A 17,681-nucleotide genomic window follows, 5' to 3' on the forward strand; every position below is an offset into this window, starting at 1 on the left:
CCGCTCGCTGCACCATCGGCACCGAAGCAAGGACAGGGAAGAGCGAGATTCCCCTCGGCTCGGGAAGCTCCAGGGGGTCCGGGGGGTCTCCGTGGCCAGGGGGTCCGTGCAGAAGCAGGGCCTTGAGTTCTAACTGGCAACACCTTCACCGTTCAAAATAGTTTGTCTCCAGAACAGTTCCCTTTTAGTCTAAGTTGCGGTGGTTGTGTTGTTTTTGTTTCTTTTAAACAAAAAAAAAAAAAATGGATGCGTGTCGATGTATTCTGTGTGTGCGTGCATCTGTGTACATGAGTAACAGCCAACTAGCTCATATGGTCATGACCAAGCTATATTTCAGAAGAGAAAAGAAACACATTTATCACACTTTTCCTAAAACGAAAAGCTAAAATTTCAAGTTCAGTATTCGCTATCTTGTCCTTCCCTCCCCACCCTCCCTTGCTATTTCTGGGTTTTTTCCCTTCCAACTTACTTTAGCACCATAACACATTTTAAACATTACAATCCCTCTTCAGATACTACACAAAATGTCCCATAAAAATAGTGCTTTTTTGCCAAAAAAGTTATATAATATATTATATATATAAATCAACTAAATCCGTGGCAAATGTGCAATGCAGACGCCTCCTCCATTTAAAGTGAGCATCAGCTCACTTTTTTTCTTTTTTTCTTCTTTCCCCTTTCCTTTTCCTTCTCTCTTTCTTGCTTTCTCTCTCCTCTTCCTCTCTTTCTCCCGACATCGGTGATTTCAAAAAAGGTGCAAGTCGATTTGGAATCTTGTAATGAAGCACACACACAAAAACGCAGATGGGGGCTCCTCGGAACTTCTTCTCAGGTACGTTTTTCTTTTAAAGGTGCAAAAGAAAGTTATAAAAATAAGAAAAACCAAAAGAAAAAAAAAAAAACAAAAAAAAGAAGAAAAAAGTGGGGTGGGAATGAGGCAAAAAATCTTTATCCCTCAATGTTTCTCCCCGTTCTACTGTTTTTTTCACTTTATTGTCAAGAAAGACACGGAATGGATGCTTCTTGAGAAAAAAAAGATTAAAAAAAAGGATTTAACTTCATATCCTTTTTTTCCTCTTGCTCTTTCTTTTGTCTTCTGGCGTTGGCACCGGGGATGTCATGCAGCACCCAGCAGCAAAAAAGTTCAAGTGCCAAACTGTCCCTTCGCAAGTACAGGTTTGGAAATACCGGGGGCGTGGGGAAACGAAACAGGTGTGGGAAACAAAAGAACCCTCCCCCCCACCCCAAAAGGGAGATGCCGTGGGAGCGGTGCTGCTCGCCACCGCTGCCGCCACCATCCCCTCCTTGCTGTGTCAGTTGTTTGGTTGGGGCCGGAGCGGCGTGAGGGTGCCCCGCCGCCCCGCTCCTCGGCTCAGCGGCCCTGGGGACGGAGGGGCTCGGGGGTCGGGAATCGCCAGTCCTCCCGCCCTCCCCCAGGAGATCAAAAATCGAGACGGCCGGTCAGGGTTCATTTCTGGGGGCCAGCCGTTTCCGGGGAGGCTCGCACCGCCGGGGGCCTCTGGCTGGGCAGGGAGATGAGGGGACGGTGCAGTGCCTTGGCTTCCTCGGCCGCCTGCAGCCCCTCCGCCTGCCACCGGTACCGGCGAGCCCGCAGGATGTTGGGCGCGTCCCGCTGCCGCCGCTGCGAGCTCTTCTTCTGCCACACGTCGTACTTGGAGTACTTGCCGTGCGAGGGCTTCTGGAAGCTCTCCTGCAAGGACAGGGACAGCAATATTATCCTCCACTCGAGCCTGCCCGCTCTCCAGATGGGGATTCCCTTCTTGGACCTCCATCCCTCCCATGGAAATATTGCCTCATCCCTGGAAACAGTCACAGAAAGGTTGGACGGGGCTCAGAGCAACCTGATCCAGTAGATGCTTATTGCAGGGCGGTTGCACTAGATGACCTTTAAAGGTCACTTCCAATCCAAACCATGCTATGACTCTGTGACCCAGCCCACCTCTGGTTCCCCACCTTACTAAGAGCTGACTTTTGGCAGGCCCTTTGGCACGAATTGCCAATGGTGGCTGTCTCTCAAAAGCTCTGCAGAAACACAAGACCCTGCAGCTGGGGTTTGTTGTCTCCACCCACGGCCTTCCCATCGTTTCTCTCTCTGTTTATTTCAGAGGAGGGCCACCATTCCCGTGCAGCCTCCTCACCTTGCTGAGCGCCGGCAGGCCCGCCAGGGAGGTGGCAGAGAGGTCACGCTCCGACTTGACGGATTTGGCGCAGTACGTTTCCAGCAGAGCCAGGTCGCAGCTCCGAAAGCAGCACTCCTCCACGATGCCCCTGTTGATCCGCCGGTTATTTCGTCCCACCGGCCTACCTGCAACAGCAGAGACCCTGGCATTAGCCACCAACCTGGGCTGGACGCCCTGTCCAATTCCTTGTAGGCATCCCTCCACCACCAGCCGCCAGAGACTCCCCATCCTTCAGACACAGCAGCACTTCTCCCAGACCAGCTGACGCACACCCGCAAACCAGCCAAGTGTCGCGTTAACATTTCCCAGACAAAGGCTACTGATGCCAACACGTGCCTCCAGCGGCACTTTAAATGATGGGGGTTTATCTCTCTCCTCTATCTCTGGCACGGGCGGCCTTCTCGGGCCCAGCTGAGGGGAGGAAGCTCAAGCCCAGCCTGACCGCCAGCGCTGTGCTGATTACTGCGACCATCCTCCGATGTTGATCCTGGCAAGCGAATTTTATTAGAAAGAAGCAGCACAGCGTTGCGGCTGCCAACCTCCCTCCGCCAGATCAACACTCAGGCAGGTGAAGTGAAGCAAGGCAGCTAAATTTTACCAGATGGGACAGCTCTGAGACAGCTGCAGAAAGAATACAAGCTCCCACACCTGCCAAGAATAGCTATTAAACTTAATCTTTTAATAAGGGTTCCTCTCCCATTTCTGCCTGCAGAAGGATGCAAAGGCCCATGTCTGGTGCAGCAATGACCAAGTACATTTCATATCACTGCTTAATGATGGCCAAACTGCTCCAGAGGAAAAGCTTACATCAGTTTTACCGTGTTTCCTCCCCCTCTCAAAATAAAAGAGACGGGTAAAGTTGAATTTCTGATGCAAAGCAAATTTGCTTGGGAATTCTGCCTTCCAGAATGTAAACTGGCCCAAAACAAAAGGATTTTCTCCATGCTTTTGCACGTAGCATGCTATGCTCTTGTGCTGTTGTGGGGTTTGCAGCCAGGCTGCTGCACACTGCCACAAGCACCTCCTCCAAGGTGCTCTGAGGGAGGGAAACAGAGGCCAGCAACAGTGGGGTTTGCAAACAGGATCTGGTACCACATCCCAGCCAGGAGATTTCTGGCACAGGGAAAACGGAGAGTGAGTGGTGTATAGCACAATGCCTAGCACTGCCCACTATGGCATGCCGAGCCCTCACCTCCCAGCTGGCCTGCAGCAGCACACACCACTGCCCACACTGGCCCTGTGCATGACCCATGATCCACACCCCTGCACTCCTGATGGAGCAGGCACTCAAGTCTCAGGGCTTGGTTAAGACCTAAGCCCAGCTTACAGGGAGCTGACCACTTTCCCTGGAGGGTATCCCACCCTGGATGCCCACCCAAAGTGCCTTGGGACAAAGGCTGTAAAGCACAGTTCTCTGTGCATACAGTGCAGCCCCACATGTGAGAAGCAGTGCCAGATGTGCAATGCAGCTGTGCATGTGGGATGCACTTCTGTGCATTCAATGCAGCCCCACATGTGCAATGCAGACATGCATATTCAACACAGTCCTCCATGCACAACGGAGCCCTCTGTGCACAATGCTGCCATGCAAAACACCACGAAAATACCTCTCTGCTGCCCCTGTAATAGCCTGGCAGCAGGGCACTTGCTCTCTGTTAAAATCAGTCATGTTCCCATAGGCCAGGAGCCCTGTGGTCCATGCTGGTGTATTTCCAGCATGCTCAGTGGTTGCAGAAACAAACACAGCATCAGAGTGCTGGTTGATGATCCAGACCATGAGACCTGCCTCTGGGAGTCACTTCAAATGCTTTCTTGTCCACATTTGTCCTCCTTGTGCCACCACCTTCCTTTTCTTTTTCTCTAGAACTTCAGGCATGACCTTTAACCAGTCCCACAGGGAGATGACAAGGTTGGTTCACCCTTGGCAAAGGTTCATTGAAGGGAACACTGTTAGGAGTTTAATTTTCTCTCTTGTGGTCAATAAACACTGGATTGGGCCCTCCCCTGAAAGGTAGGGCAGATGTGTTGGGTGCCCACAGCTCAAGTGATGCCAGAGTAGGCAGCCTGGGTGGTGATGGCCAAAGGAGACAGGGACAGGAGCCAGCTTAGGGCCAGCTGCAAGTATTCTCTGTGCATGCAATGCCCAGTGAGATCTGTGGGAGAGGTGCACTCCAGCAACACCCCGCACTGCACATGGCCCCTGCTTAGGTCCTATCAATCCCAGTGCCCAACTCAATCCATGGCAGGCTGCTGAAGAATTAAGCTGCTCCACAAAAGCATCCTGATATGGGCAGAAGGAGAGTTTCAGAAGGGAAAGAGAAAAAATTAAAGTCACCCCCTCTTGCTAGCACATTCCCTAAGGGCTACATTCACACTCCCGCTGAACAGAAGGCTGCACAAGTGATGACACACATGCTTTGAGGAGAAGTTGAGGTTTTCAAAGGTTACATATCTCCTCTCAAAAACAGAAGTTTCCCACTTGCAGTTATGTGTTTGTTTGGAAAGAAGAGGGGAGGAGAAAAACAATGCGGAAAATGGGATTACATTCACCGCTGTGCCTTCAAGGACAATTTCTGGCGTCGGTACGCACGGGCAGATCACGTCAGCATGTGTTTGCAAATGCCAGCTGTGCCACCACCAGAGTGAGCTCCCATCAGGGACCACCACAGTGACACGGCTTCTTCCTCCCTGACTGCTGCCCCTGCCTGCCTGTCAGGTACACTTGTGGCCCCCAGCCCCAGTGTGCTGCCCTTTCTCTCCTGCACAAAGCTGCTCAAGCCATTCCCCTTGCCGGCACCACTGCCAGCTCCACCGTGACTCTCCGATGGGGCACGTTTCCATTACATAATTGTCTGTACGGACCTTGCCAAATGCCACTACAATCCTCCAGGGCAGAGTTACTTTAGGAAAAAAAATAAGCAAACATAACAAACAGGGATTTAGTCTCAGAAAGTACCTGGAGACAACAGGACATTGCTGGCTACCAGCAATATTGCTGCTGACCTGGATTGGGAAGAGCGTTTGTTCTGTAACACAATTTACACAGGGACTAAAGATTGAATTTCCTGGCTTTTGCCCATGGGTGGCATCTCTCTGTACCGCCACTGCCAAACCCAGGGAGGGTTTTGCCACTCCATCCCTTGCCCGCAGGGGAGAACTGCGTGGGCTGCAGGCTGCGGCATCGCTGGGGCACGCGAGCCACTTCCCATCACAGCAACGACCTCCTCCTCCTCCTCCTGAGGAAACGCGCTTCCTCTCAGCCTTCATTGAATGGCCAGGCTCCCTTTCTCCCAAAACTGTGCTTCACCAAAACCTTCTACAGCACTGCTGAGGGGACAAGCCCTGAGATGCAAAGTGCTGTGAAGCAAAGCTTGGCAGTGTGAAGCCCTCCAGCTGTCTGGGGTTATTCCTGCCTAGGTACAGGCTCTCCTGACAGGGCATCCCAGAAGTGGCACAAAGCCAAACCTGTTCCTGGGAAAACCCAGAGGCCATGTACCTGCAGCTCAGCGATGCCTCTGTGCCAGAGGAGGCACAGTGCCCACTGCCATGGGGGACAGGAGGAGCACCCCACTGCTCCAGGCTCCCCACCCTCACCAAGCAGATGCTGCGGGGAGGGGTGCACGGTGCTGGTGCCACCCTGGCTGGGTCCCCTCTCCTCCGGTCAATCAGGCGGTCAGCCGAGTGGAAGGGGACTTTGGGTGTAAACAGTCCCCGTGCCCCTGTCGCAGGAATGTTGGGAGCAACAAGGGGGCCTTTGTGCAGCACCAGGCCCCGTCCCAGTGCCCCCGGCCTGGCCCTCCCCCACCCCGGCACCGCACTTTCCCCCCTGCTTTTTCCTAGTATTATTCGGAGGAGCGGCGGGTGCGCAAGAATGTGCCCCGTCAGCACAAGCGGCTGCAAAGAGCTAAATTCTTATCAGCTGTTGGAAAGGAGGAAACAGGAGCTGTTGTTTACAGAGAAGTCGGCCGCCTCTCCCCCTGCAGCCCCTTCTCCCTCCCTGCCAGAGCTGCATGACAGCAACTTCAGGGCTGAGGCTTCCTCTCGACCAGTCCTGCTTTTCACTCCGGGCTGGACTCGGCATCGCTCCGTGGGCTGTGCCGCTGTCCCTGGGGGGCTGCTGGGGAGCAGAGGTACCAACCCTGCCACAGTGCCATGGCAGGAAGCCACCACCTTGACAGCAGCTGCGGCCAAGCCAAAAGACTTAAAAGTCACGGACAGGAAGCATCACCAGTGCAGAGCAAAGCGTGCTCATATTCAGCTCTAGCTTGCCCATGCATGCCTGGGGTAAATACAGAGCTGGCATCACCATTTTCACCATGTCCCAAGGCTAGGTAACCTCAGTGCTGCTGGTCCTGCCCCTGTTAGTGCAGCTCTTCTGCAGCCCCAGCTCTTGGAGGCAGCTTCAGCATTCTCAGCCCCAAGCACCTGCCGGCCGTGGTGCCTCCCAGGACACCATCTGTGCCTGCATTCCCCTTGCACTGATGCAAAATCACTGCATCTCACAGCCAGCTTCCCTAGCAAAGTGCTCTCTTGCAAGAATGCAGAGCATCACAAGTTCTTAAATAATTGTTTCAGCAAAAAAAGCAATAATGGATTTTCATACCATTTTTTGTTTTTTCAATACTACCAGCCTGTCCAGCAAGCAAGCCCTCAGGTATGCACAGGACAAGGCTCCCCAAATCATTTATTTCTTGTGTGAACAGTTGCTTTAGCACAGGCTGCTCATCAGGTCACACATCCCAAGCTGTGAGGTGCCCAATACAAACCCAGGCCCAGTTTTAAGATGTAAACCCATGATGGTGCAACACAGCTGTGCCCTATTGCATATACAGGGTGACAACAGCGTAGCCATGCGGGTTTAGGAGTAAAGATGAACAAGGTCAGAAATAATCACTTAGAGAGGGAAAAATTAAGTGAAATAGGGATGTCCAAAGCCTTCGTCAAGTAGAGGCACTGCCCAAATGTCTTCAGCCTTGCATGGCAAAGGCTGGTTAGATCTTGAAAGGGTTAAAATATTGGACTATGTTTCACCCCCGGTACCTGGGCTCACCAGAAACATCCAAAAAGGTAAAGATGGGAGAGGACAAAAAGAAATAAAGTAAGAACCCCCTTGCAAGCACCCGACTGGCCACTTGGCACCAAGAGACTTGTCTGCCTTCAAAAGTGTTTTTATTTTGGCCTGGGCAGCTGGGTTATTTGAGGTGAAAGGAGGTCAGTTTGACCTTAAAACAAAAGCCCCATTCCCTTTCATCCCCTGAGAGAGGGAGGAGGGAAGAGAAAGCAGGGAGGGAGACAGATGCTCCTCTACATATAGAGGGAGAGGAAGAGCTGTGAGAGCAGGAGAGGCACTTGCCTCCTTGCCATGCCACTAAGGGAAGGGGAGATGAAGAGAGGAAGGGCAGCTGCCATGCAAACCCTCACTGCTTGGCTCCATCACAGTGAGAAAGTGCACCCAGAGCACCCCAAAAGCACTGCCTGCCCACAGCACCCAGGGAGCCATGAGAAGATCCCACTGCACAGCCAGGATGGGGCAGGGGGATTGTTCCCAGAGGGCTGCAAAGCCACCTGCAGCCCGACCACCTGCCCAAAACTGAAGCTGAAGCCCTTCCCAACCTGAACACTGCTGTGGCTGGGTGTGGTATCCCTCTCTCTATGCAACATAAGCAGGCAGCAGGAGACAAGTCTAGTAAAGCATCCAGGTTAGGTAGGGACATACAGGTTGGGAAAGGGTGTCCAAAGTTGTTCCCTAACTTTGCAGCACCCCATTGTTCCCTGCACAATCAGACTGGAACAAGAGGGAGGCTGGTGCTCAAATCTACTCTTCCAAAAAAACACTCTGTTTACTTGAAAGTGACTTTTTAATTCCTTTTCCCAAGGCAGAGACAAGACTGCCAAAAGCACCATGTGCAGCTGGTATCTCCATTCTCTTCCCCTCCATTTGACTTTGCATCTTTCCTGTAGTCAGTCACCCTGTGGCTCAGTCCTCAGTGGGGAGCAACACACAGTCTTCCCACTCCCAAGCAGAGCAGGGCACCAAAACACCAAAACAAGGTTATTACACTCAAGGCACCTTTGCCCATAGATTACTGAGAATCCATTGTCACTGGTTTACTCCTCATCCTCCCTGTTTACCAGCTAATGCATTGTGCTTCCAATGGTACCCAAAGCATCCTGCTGGAATGCCCACTGCAATCAGCTGGTCTGAAGCCATCTGCATGCTGCACACAGCAGCACTGCTGCATTTTTTTGCATTAGCTGCCCTGCAGAGGGGTAAGACATCACTCTTCAGCAGCAACATCACCAGTGGTAGCTGGGAGGTCACAAAGCTTTGTCACAAAGTTTTGGGACCAGCCAAGAAGGTGCTGCTGTACCCAAGCAAAGCCTGCCTGGGAGGGAAGAGTGCTCAGTTTCCTGCCTGCTGTCGGGATGCCACACTTAGGCAGCAAAGTTTCAAAATAAACCTGGGCCCAAGCTCAGCAGAGCACTGGCTGCAGACATCCTTGTTACTGTAATGATTGCCCTTATCACTGGTGAACCAGCCACATCTGGTTCCCCAGAGACAACTGACTATCCCGAGCATCATATGCAGGACCCAGCTTCCCCATGGTACCAGACAGTCCCCAAAACCAATGCCAAGTGGATGCCTGTCACCCCGACCATGTCCATTTTCTTGCTCCTCTCCTGGCCTGCTGCCATATACAAGGAAATCCCGAAAAGCATCAGGCTGGAAACCCCTCCTTTCCCTCCCGGCCCGGCTCTGCTGAGCCAAGGTGCGGGCTGGGGGCAGCCTGCTGTAGTGCCCAGCACTTACTGAAGTAGAAGCCCCTGTCCCCGCAGACGAACTGCAGCGTGTCCACCAGCTCCCCTCCGCACAGGGTCTCCGCCGTGCCGTAGGCGGCCGCCGAGTCCAGCGCGTAGGCCAGGAAGGCCAGGAGCAGCAGCAGCATCCGCCTGGCCGCGCACATCCTCGGCACCTGGGGACAGAGGCACAGCGTTAGCACCGCGGGACAGACCCCCCCTGCCACCTCCCCTGCCCGCAGCACACCGAGGGGATGCCCGGCCATGCCGGGATGCCCAGCCGTGCCAGGATGCCCAGCCGTGCCGGGATGCCCAGCCGTGCCGGGATGCCCGGCCGTGCCGGGATGCCCGGCCATGCCGGGATGCCCAGCCGTGCTGGGATGCTGCTGCAGCTGCAGCTGCAGCTGCAGGGAAGGAGCGGCAGCTCTGCGACAGCCCTGGCTGGGGGGAGGCCAGCTCCCTGCACTCAGCCGCCGGGCAGCAGCGCCGGGCAGACAAGGTTTGCATTGAGGCAGGTTTTCCATTGGAAAATCCCACTTCAGCCTACATCTAAAAGGCTTTTAGTTCCCCTGCTCTTTCAACGGCGTGATTTTTTTTTAATTTTCCCCCCTTTTAAAAGGGAATTTATTCAAATTATTATTAGTAGGTGTTGTTTTTTCCTCTTCTGATGACAGGTTTTCATGCCCCGTCTGAAAACACATCCATGCAAAGTGAAATCATGTGAAGCCTCAACCTGTCCTAGAGCTGCTTTTGAGGAAAGCTGGAAAGAAGAGCTTTTGTCCCAGGCATGTGAGAGAGATGAGGCTCAAGCAATCAAGAGGCTGATTGCACAAGCTGTGTTTGCTGACAAGAGTTGGGACTGAGAAGACATCCCTCAGGAATAGTGTGGCCCCACGGGAAACGCACCTGAGGCATCACTAGGGAGGGTAAAGGCAGTGTCAGACAGTGCAGAGCATTAAAAAGGAAACTCCCTGGATATTTGCTAACTAGCCCAAAGACTCGGCTCCAGCAAACAGCTTTATATCCGTGTCAGTCTCTGCAGGTGTAAAGCAAGGGTGCTATCACCCCACTGGATGGGGCAAAACCCATGAATGGCTCAAGGCATTATAGTCCCTCAGTAATGAGCCTCACAGTACCCATACAGCCAAACAACGCTGGGTTTTGACCAGACAGGTAAGCTCAAAATAAAGAGATGCACGTCAAAATAGCAGACAGTGGGTGGCAACCCTAATCTCAAGCAGAGCATCCTCACTCCTTGCTAATATTCAACCAAGGCACTAGGTCTCACATCCAGCTTTCATCACCATAGCATCTGAGCAGTTCGAGAATAATATCAGTTAATGAATATTACCTCACCCCCCCGGGATGCTCGGAGATGGAGCCGAAGCCCAGGATAGATTAAATGACTCGCCCAAGGTCACAGGGGAAGTCTGCAACGCAGCCAGGAAATTAGCCCAGGTCCCCCGAGGCCCCACTATGGTCCTGCCAGCAATAAAGACACCCTTGCTCCCGAATTTTTAGTAGAATTTTTAGTAGCACGTAGCTCAAATTGTAACTGCTAGAAATGCATCATGCTTACAAGTCATGAGCTCTGCTGAGCAGCAGGAGGACACGGATCAGCAGCAGGAAAAGCCAAAACAGAGATTTCAAGGTCTGGGTGGGCTGTGGGGGACGTTCCTCCTGCTTGAGTTTTGATGGCCATAGGATTGCTCAGCCTGTGCTGGCAGAGATCAGCAAGACTGGCAGAAGCCCTCCAAAGCTCTGGATCAGAGAGGCAGCAGCCCTGGGAACAAAGTGGTCTCAAATCAGTGAGTGATGGGACCAGGACCAGCTTTTCCAGTAGCAATGGTCCCTTTAGCACACTGCAGGGACTTTGTTCTGTACTACAGCAGAAGCAGAGGGATGGCACCAGGCTCTGACACCAGGCTGCTAAGCTGTAGTGTTTTACCACCAGCACCTTTTCACCTTGTTGGTTTTTTTTTTTTATCAAGTTGCCCACAGCTGTTTATTGGGCCTCTCTAACATGAACACAGCATCACTTTCACTGCTGAAGTCATGCCCCTGGTGCTGCAGCATCAGGAGCCAGATCTCCAGCTGACAACAGACCAACCACACTGTTCCTGTCCCTTTTTCAGCACTTTTTTTTATGTGCAGATCCCAATTGCTGGTGTCCCCAGGCCTCAGGTATTGCCAGCACTCATTGCTGGGGTGACAGATTTGCCACCAGCCAGTGTTGCCATCAAAGGTACTCATATGGGATTTCAGGACACCCACATGATCCCATGTCCCCAGCTGGGCTCGTGCTGGCTGTGGGCACTGTGGCTACTGAGCAAGCTGCATGCTGGCTCCCTAGGCCAGAACCAGACCTGACACGAAGGGGTTGATTGATGGCACAGGTGACAAGCACCATTTTTCCTCCACATTCAGTCTAAAGAAAAGGGTGAGATGTTCTGAAGCAAGGGGAGAGCAAGATTTTTGTCAGCAGGTGATATGTGATGCTAGGGAGACTTGATACCTTCTGTGGAAAAACACTTGTGCTCCTCAGAAAATACCCGCTCCTGCACAAGCTGCACTGCAAGCCCCTGGCAGCCTTCCCTGCCTCCACTGCAAGCTCCTTCCAGGTGCCCACACACCTCATAACTCCAGCCAGGAAATGCCCCTGAAGCAGCAGGAACCGGGAGAGCCCCAGTGCTGTCATCCAGAGCACAGCTAACATGGAGGTGTAATGCGGAAGTGCATCCACCTTTGCCCAGGCACCAGCCCTTCCCTCTGCTGTCACCTTGGCGTCTCCCTGCTCCTTCCAGTAGCTGTGTAATGAGAAACCAGGCAGCAAAGCAAAGTGCATCTTTATTTACTACCCAGTGCTGCAGTTTCCCTCCACCTTAGTGGAGCTGCAACCCAACTCAACCCCACAAGCCCTTCCCTCTGCCTTTGGCCCCACTGACTCTGCAAATAAAAAGCCCCCAGACTTCACACAAAGGCTACAGAGGCTCCCAGGGTGCCATCACTGGCTCAACATCTCCCAGTAGCCTTTTAATTAATCCTTCCCTCCCTCAAAGCAGGGGTGAGCAGACCCATGCAGGAAAGCTTGCACCCACCGCTCCATGGCTGCCAGAGCAGGCGCTGCTCACCCCAAAAGAGAGTGTCATGGCACAGCTGGGTACCTGCAGCCCAGACCTGGCTGGTGCAAGCACCGTGCCAGCTGCACCGGTGGCAGGAACTGAATGGCTGTTCAGCATGATGAGTCTAAGCCCTGTGAATACCTCCAAGGCTTCATTCTCCACTGGAAACATGAGACAGCACAGCTTTTGGTTTCTGGTCCCAAGCATTAGGACAGGCATGGTCTCCTCAGCTGTTGAACAGAAGCAAATTCACACCAGTGGTTGAAGAACCTTCATGTTTTATTAGAAAGCCTCTCTTACATGAAATGGAACAGGAATAAGGCAGCAGAAGGGAAGTGGGTCACTTCCCTCAAGGACAAGGCCCTGTCTCTGCTAGAAGAGAGGCTACAGCCACCACTGTCCCATTCCTGCCAAAGCAGGTTCAACCAGCCCTGCTGACTGCTATTGCTCATCATGTGCCCAGGCAGGCTCACAGGCTTTAGGATGAAGTGGGAATGGCAGCACGAGACGTGCCAGATGCCCAACAACCTGAGCACCAAATTCCTCCTGAGGAGGGCTTGGAGCCCACAGTGTGCAAGAGGGTGATGCAAGAGGAATCTCTTGGTTGCACAGGTGACCTGGACCATCCTGGGAATCACACCTGAATCTCCTCTGAGTAATCTGAAGCAGCATGATCAGTGCAGAACAGGCTCAGACAAAGCATCAGCACACACTGCTGGCCTCTCCCTCCCTGGAGAGGGTCTGCTTTGCTCTCCATCCTTCATGCCCCTCTCATGCCTTTCCCGTCATCCCCAGCACCGCATACAAAACCAGTTTGCCACTGGAACCAGTCCAGCTGCAGGCTGCCATGTGCAGGATGATCCTACCTTGGAGCTCCTTGTGGCACTGCACCCATGGCCAGGGACCCCCAAACACCTCTTGGCACCCCCAGCCAGCAGAGAGGGCTCTGTCTAAGTGGCTGTGATGTGGTGGGAGTGAGCCCGAGGGCAGGTCTGCACTGGAGTCACCCTCCCACCCGAGACTGCTAAAGGATTTTGTCAGGATCTGCTGCTGAATCAGCTGGATCGAAGTTTCTGTCCAGCTGCTGGGGAGTTGGGGGCCAAGAGGCCACAATGTGCTAAAAGGCCCAGTTGCCAAGTCTCAGAGTACAGCTCAGGCATCCCTTGCATCCAGGCTTGTGCTGAGCAAACCAAACCACGATGCCTCTTGGGCAACAAATATCTCCCCAAAAACAGAGACAAAACCTCCTGTCTGACCTAATTCCTTCTTCAGTCTGGCCTTCATTGCAATTTAATATGAACAGAACAACGTAGGAGGGAATTGACAGATGGCCCAGTCTGTAAAATTTGGATTTGGACAGCAAATAGAAAAAACAAAAAATCTTGCTTCTTTGTGGAGCAGTGCAGCATTTAAAAGGGAGCACGGCAAAAGAAAAGTCGTCAGCCCAAACCCAGTGGCACATGTCAGAGGGGAAAACCCCAGTTTACACATCCCAGCATCCCTCACACTCCATCCCTTAAAAAAAAAAAAAAGTAAAAAAATAAAAAGAGCAGACTGATGTTTTGCTACTCTGATGATTGCCTGTGAGAGATGCTGAACATCTGCCTCTCTGCATTGCTCCTCTCCATGGCCAGCCCCAGGAGAGTGGGGAGCTGAGCTGAACCGGTTCTGAGCGTGGCATTCCCAAAGGAGCAGGATGTGGGCATGTGCCAACCTCTCAAGGGCCAAGGGAATGCCACCCCTGCCCACGGGGCAGCCCAACCTGGCACAGGGCGCTGGGCCATGATGCCCTGAGGTGCCAAGGAGCAAAGGCATAGTAGAAGCCAGTGTGAGAGGCAGGTGCCTTGGCAGCTGAAACCACCCAGGAGCTGCATCTTGGGCAGAGGCACAGGGATGAGGTGCCCAGCAATCCCTGAAGGCAGAGGAATCACTTCGTGCCACAGAAGAGCCTCTGTCTTCATCTGAAACAGAAAGGAGACTTCCAACGACACACAGCTTGGAAGAAGCAAGCTTCAAAACACAAAACTTTTGACCACTGAGTTGTCAGGCGAATTAAAACCACTCAGGAGGTCCAGGGGTTTTGCTGTTTAGCTCAGGCTTGAATAAAATAAAATACCTTCTGATTCTTGGCACCTGGCTTGCATGACATTCATATGGCTGATGCTGGCAATACTGCTGCTATTTTTAGCCCTCACTTTTTTATCTTCACTGCTCGTCCCCATCAGCAGCCCACCCCACCCCACACCAGAGGAGGGTCACCTTTCTGCCTTCCATCCCGTGAGCCTGGAGAGGCACCTGCCTCCTCTGCCTGTGGGGCAGGGAAGTGCTGCCTGCACCCCATGCCTATAAGTGCTGCAGGAGAACTACTGTGCCTGTGGAAAAATCAAGCTGAAAAAGGTGAATGGGGTATTCAGTACCATTTACTCACCCCACTGGGGAGTAAGAGAGTATTGCATAAATTTTGGTATGCAGCCCAGAAATATTTGATTTATTGTATTAAAAAAAAAAAAAAAGAAAAAGGAAACGCAATCTTGCTTAACTCTTCTAAAGACAGCTGGCAGGACCCAGTGAAGGGATTTAAGTCTGTTTTAGTAGCCTCACTTAACTCCTTTCTTTATTGTTCCTCTCTCCTTTTCTACATTCCCTTCCAAAACCTGGAGTATATCAGGGAAAGTTAACAGCAAGTTAAGCTGTTAAATCAGGAACTGTGGTGACTGGAGTCTACTGGCAAATGATATTCCCACAACACGTTGAACTTGCTTTATGTCTTGGCAGAGCAGCTTTAACCCCTTCAGAGCCAGGCTGCAGGGCCACGGCAGACTTCCTCCCCTGGTGCCCCCCACCTCTCGTGACCCCTCTCCCAAGCATGCCGAGGGAGGCCGATATCGCTTTCCCTGCTAAGACACTCATCAGCTTTTAAAAGCAAAGACAATCCAAAGAAGGATCGGAGAGGTCAGCCCCAGGACACGAGCTGGGAGAGGGTGGGCCACTTACAGTGCTCGTATGCACTGCTGGAAACACACCAACTCCTCGGTCCCTCTAAAAATAAGACCTCACCTGCTGTGTTTGCTTTATTTAAAAAAAGAAAAGTGCAGAAATGCTTTTCTCTGGTGCTCCGTGAGACGAGCTGGGCTCGTGCTGAAGCCTATAGGAATCGAGGGGAAGACACACACTGACAACTCTGGGTTGACTGGTCAGAGCAGCAGCTCTCCAGCCAGGCTGAAAAAAAGATCACCTGTCAGAAAGAGCGCTGGGACACACACGCAGACACATTTTGGCTCTCAAATTTCATGCAGCGGTGGGAGGGGACCTGCGGTGTCAAATCTTTTATCCCTTAATGAATTTTCACAGGAGCTGGGATAGCCCCTTTGAAAGGCTGAGTGAACTTGTGTGGGTGTCAACAACACGGAGCAAGATTTACAGCTCTGACCCATTCACCCCCACCAAAATTGTCAAGTTGGGTCCAAAACAGCACAGTGGAAGTCAAATCAGAAGTGTCAGTCAGTTTTATACCTCCAGATGTCCTTAGCACAAAGTCATCCTTAACAAAACCCCTCGACCCAGGCTCCTTAACTCCACTCTAAATCAAGGCAAGAGGAGGAATAAAAATCCCAACACGTTGAACCCTGCAAAGTAAAAGGGGGGAAAAAAAAACCGCCTCCCACATACACACATAATCTGACAATAAACAAACCCAAAGAAAAACATGCCTCAGTCTCCCAGGCACATCCCAGCATTTGAAAGGAAACTACAAATTTTGTATAGGGAGCCTGGGTTGAAAGCACAGGCTCTCCCGAGGTGTCTTGTTTAAAACCACCCACACAAACCTTGTTTTCACACTTGATTGCTCCACACCACCCTAGCGAGACCTGGCGTATCAGCAACCCTGCTGAAGTACCCTTGGCTGGAGGGGAGGCAGCCACATCTGCCGGTACAGTTACGCTAAATCCGAGTTCCCTCATGTGCCCCAATTCCCTACTGCTCAACAGAGTGCTAAAACCTTTCCAAGTTGCGCTCTTAAAACAATTACTGTAGGGAAAAGCAACTGGGAAGGAAGAAGAAGAAGAAAAAAAAATTTAAAAATCACAGAAAGTCGAAGGCTGCACGCCAACCATTAACTCTCACTCCATTTTGGCTTCGCTTTCTTGTTTTTCCTCGCTGTATTTTTATCCCTCCCGAGACCAAACACACCGCAGTGTTTTGCAGAAGAGAGTTTAATCATCTCGCCGCTCTCCGGGGCCGGAGCCCCGGCGCTGCCCTCCCCGCGCGTCAGCCGCAGCCGCCCGGCGCGGAGGGAGCTCGGCGGGCAGCGGGGGCCGCGCTGCGCTCGCTGCTGCTGCTGCGTGACCTCGCATAGCCCCGGCCCGGCTCCCGCGCGGCCCCCGCCGCTCCCTCCGCCCCACGCGGGACCGCGCCGGCAGCTCCGCGGCGGCAGCACCGCGGGCGGGCGGGCGGGAGCCCGGGATACCCCGCGCACCCACCGCAGCGGGGCCGCCCGCGCCTGGCCCGGCGCTCGGGGTCCCTCTAGTGACACGCGTGGGGACGGCGCGGCTCTGCCCGGCGCGGTCGGGATGGCTCAGCGGTGCCCGGGCGGCACGGCACGGCACGGCACAGCTCGGCGCGGCTCTGCCCGGCGCGGCGCGGGCAATCCCACCGTGCCCTGCCCGCGGAGGGCAGCGCGGAGCGGCGCTTACCTTGGCACTGCCGCTGCTGCTCTCAACTTCTGGCGGCGGCGGCGGGCCGGGGAGGAAGGCGGGCTGCCGGCAGCGCTCATCCGTGTGTGCCCCGGCGCTTGACATGCTGCTCTCCTACCCTGGCAGCGATCGCGGCTTTGGCTTGCCTTCCCCGCGCCCTGGCACGTTCTCTTCGCCTTGCCTTTTTGGTATGTCAAGTCCCTGCCGGATTTTGTCTGAAGGATGTTATTTTGTTACGATCAGGTATTCTGTTATTCTAGAGAAAGTGCTCGCTCGCTCGCTCTTTTCCTCTCCTTTTTCTTTTTCCTTTTTTTTTCCTGGGTTGTTTTTCGCCCTTTTATTTTTTTCTTCCCTTCTCTTTCTCTCCTGCTTTGGCTGCCCCTTAGGTGGCTCTCACTTTTGTGTTTACTGAGTGCGTCCCTTTGGTCGGGGCGAAGGGGCCGGCTGCCTCGCTGCCCGCTGCTACCGGCTGCTGCCCCACGAGCGAGGAGACAAGCAGGGCGCTCCGGCTTTTATACCTTTTATACCCCCCCCCAATGGGCATGCTCTCCCGGCGAGCACCAGCCCGGCCACGCAGCCAATAATGTTGCAGAGCGGTCTAACCCCCTCTCTTCCCTCCCTCCCTTCCTTTCTTCCCTCCTTCTCCCTCGTAACCCTCCGGAGTCCAGCTCGGGAGGGAAGAGGGGATAGAAAGTTTTTGCCGCACGGTTTCTTTGCGTGCCGCTACCCGGGATGGGAGCTTTACCCCTTCTGCCGGCCCCGGGTGCGAGGGGAGCTCCGCGCATCCGCGGCCGCCCCGCAGGTGAGGGGAAGAGCTGTGGATCCGCACCCCGAGCCCCTGCCCGAAATACCGGGGGGCACCCCTT

The 17,681-nt window shown here is 53.3% G+C and overlaps 1 protein-coding gene across 1 annotated transcript; it reads right to left on the reverse strand.

The window, feature by feature from the left end:
- Positions 1–211: 211 nt before the first annotated feature.
- Positions 212–17,324, reverse strand: IGF2 (insulin like growth factor 2). The gene is made up of 4 exons (XM_005486566.4): positions 16,816–17,324; positions 9,013–9,175; positions 2,160–2,326; positions 212–1,711 (listed from the first exon to the last, which is right to left on the reverse strand). Exons 1-4 carry the CDS (start codon positions 16,918–16,920, stop codon positions 1,469–1,471), a joined length of 678 nt encoding a protein of 225 aa, XP_005486623.1. The 5' UTR covers positions 16,921–17,324; the 3' UTR covers positions 212–1,468.
- Positions 17,325–17,681: the final 357 nt, after the last annotated feature.

Source organism: Zonotrichia albicollis, chromosome 6 (genome assembly GCF_047830755.1).
Source record: "Zonotrichia albicollis isolate bZonAlb1 chromosome 6, bZonAlb1.hap1, whole genome shotgun sequence".
In the NCBI taxonomy this organism is placed as follows: Eukaryota; Metazoa; Chordata; class Aves; order Passeriformes; family Passerellidae; genus Zonotrichia; species Zonotrichia albicollis.

Excerpts from the sequence above, each read along its gene's own strand:
- IGF2 (XM_005486566.4), bottom strand. The coding sequence starts at position 16,920 with ATGTCAAGCGCCGGGGCACACACGGATGAGCGCTGCCGGCAGCCCGCC. Across the intron at positions 9,176-16,815 it reads GCAGCAGCGGCAGTGCCAAG|GTGCCGAGGATGTGCGCGGC; the intron begins GTAAGCGCCGCT and ends CTCTGTCCCCAG. Across the intron at positions 1,712-2,159 it reads GCCTGCCGGCGCTCAGCAAG|GAGAGCTTCCAGAAGCCCTC; the intron begins GTGAGGAGGCTG and ends CTGTCCTTGCAG.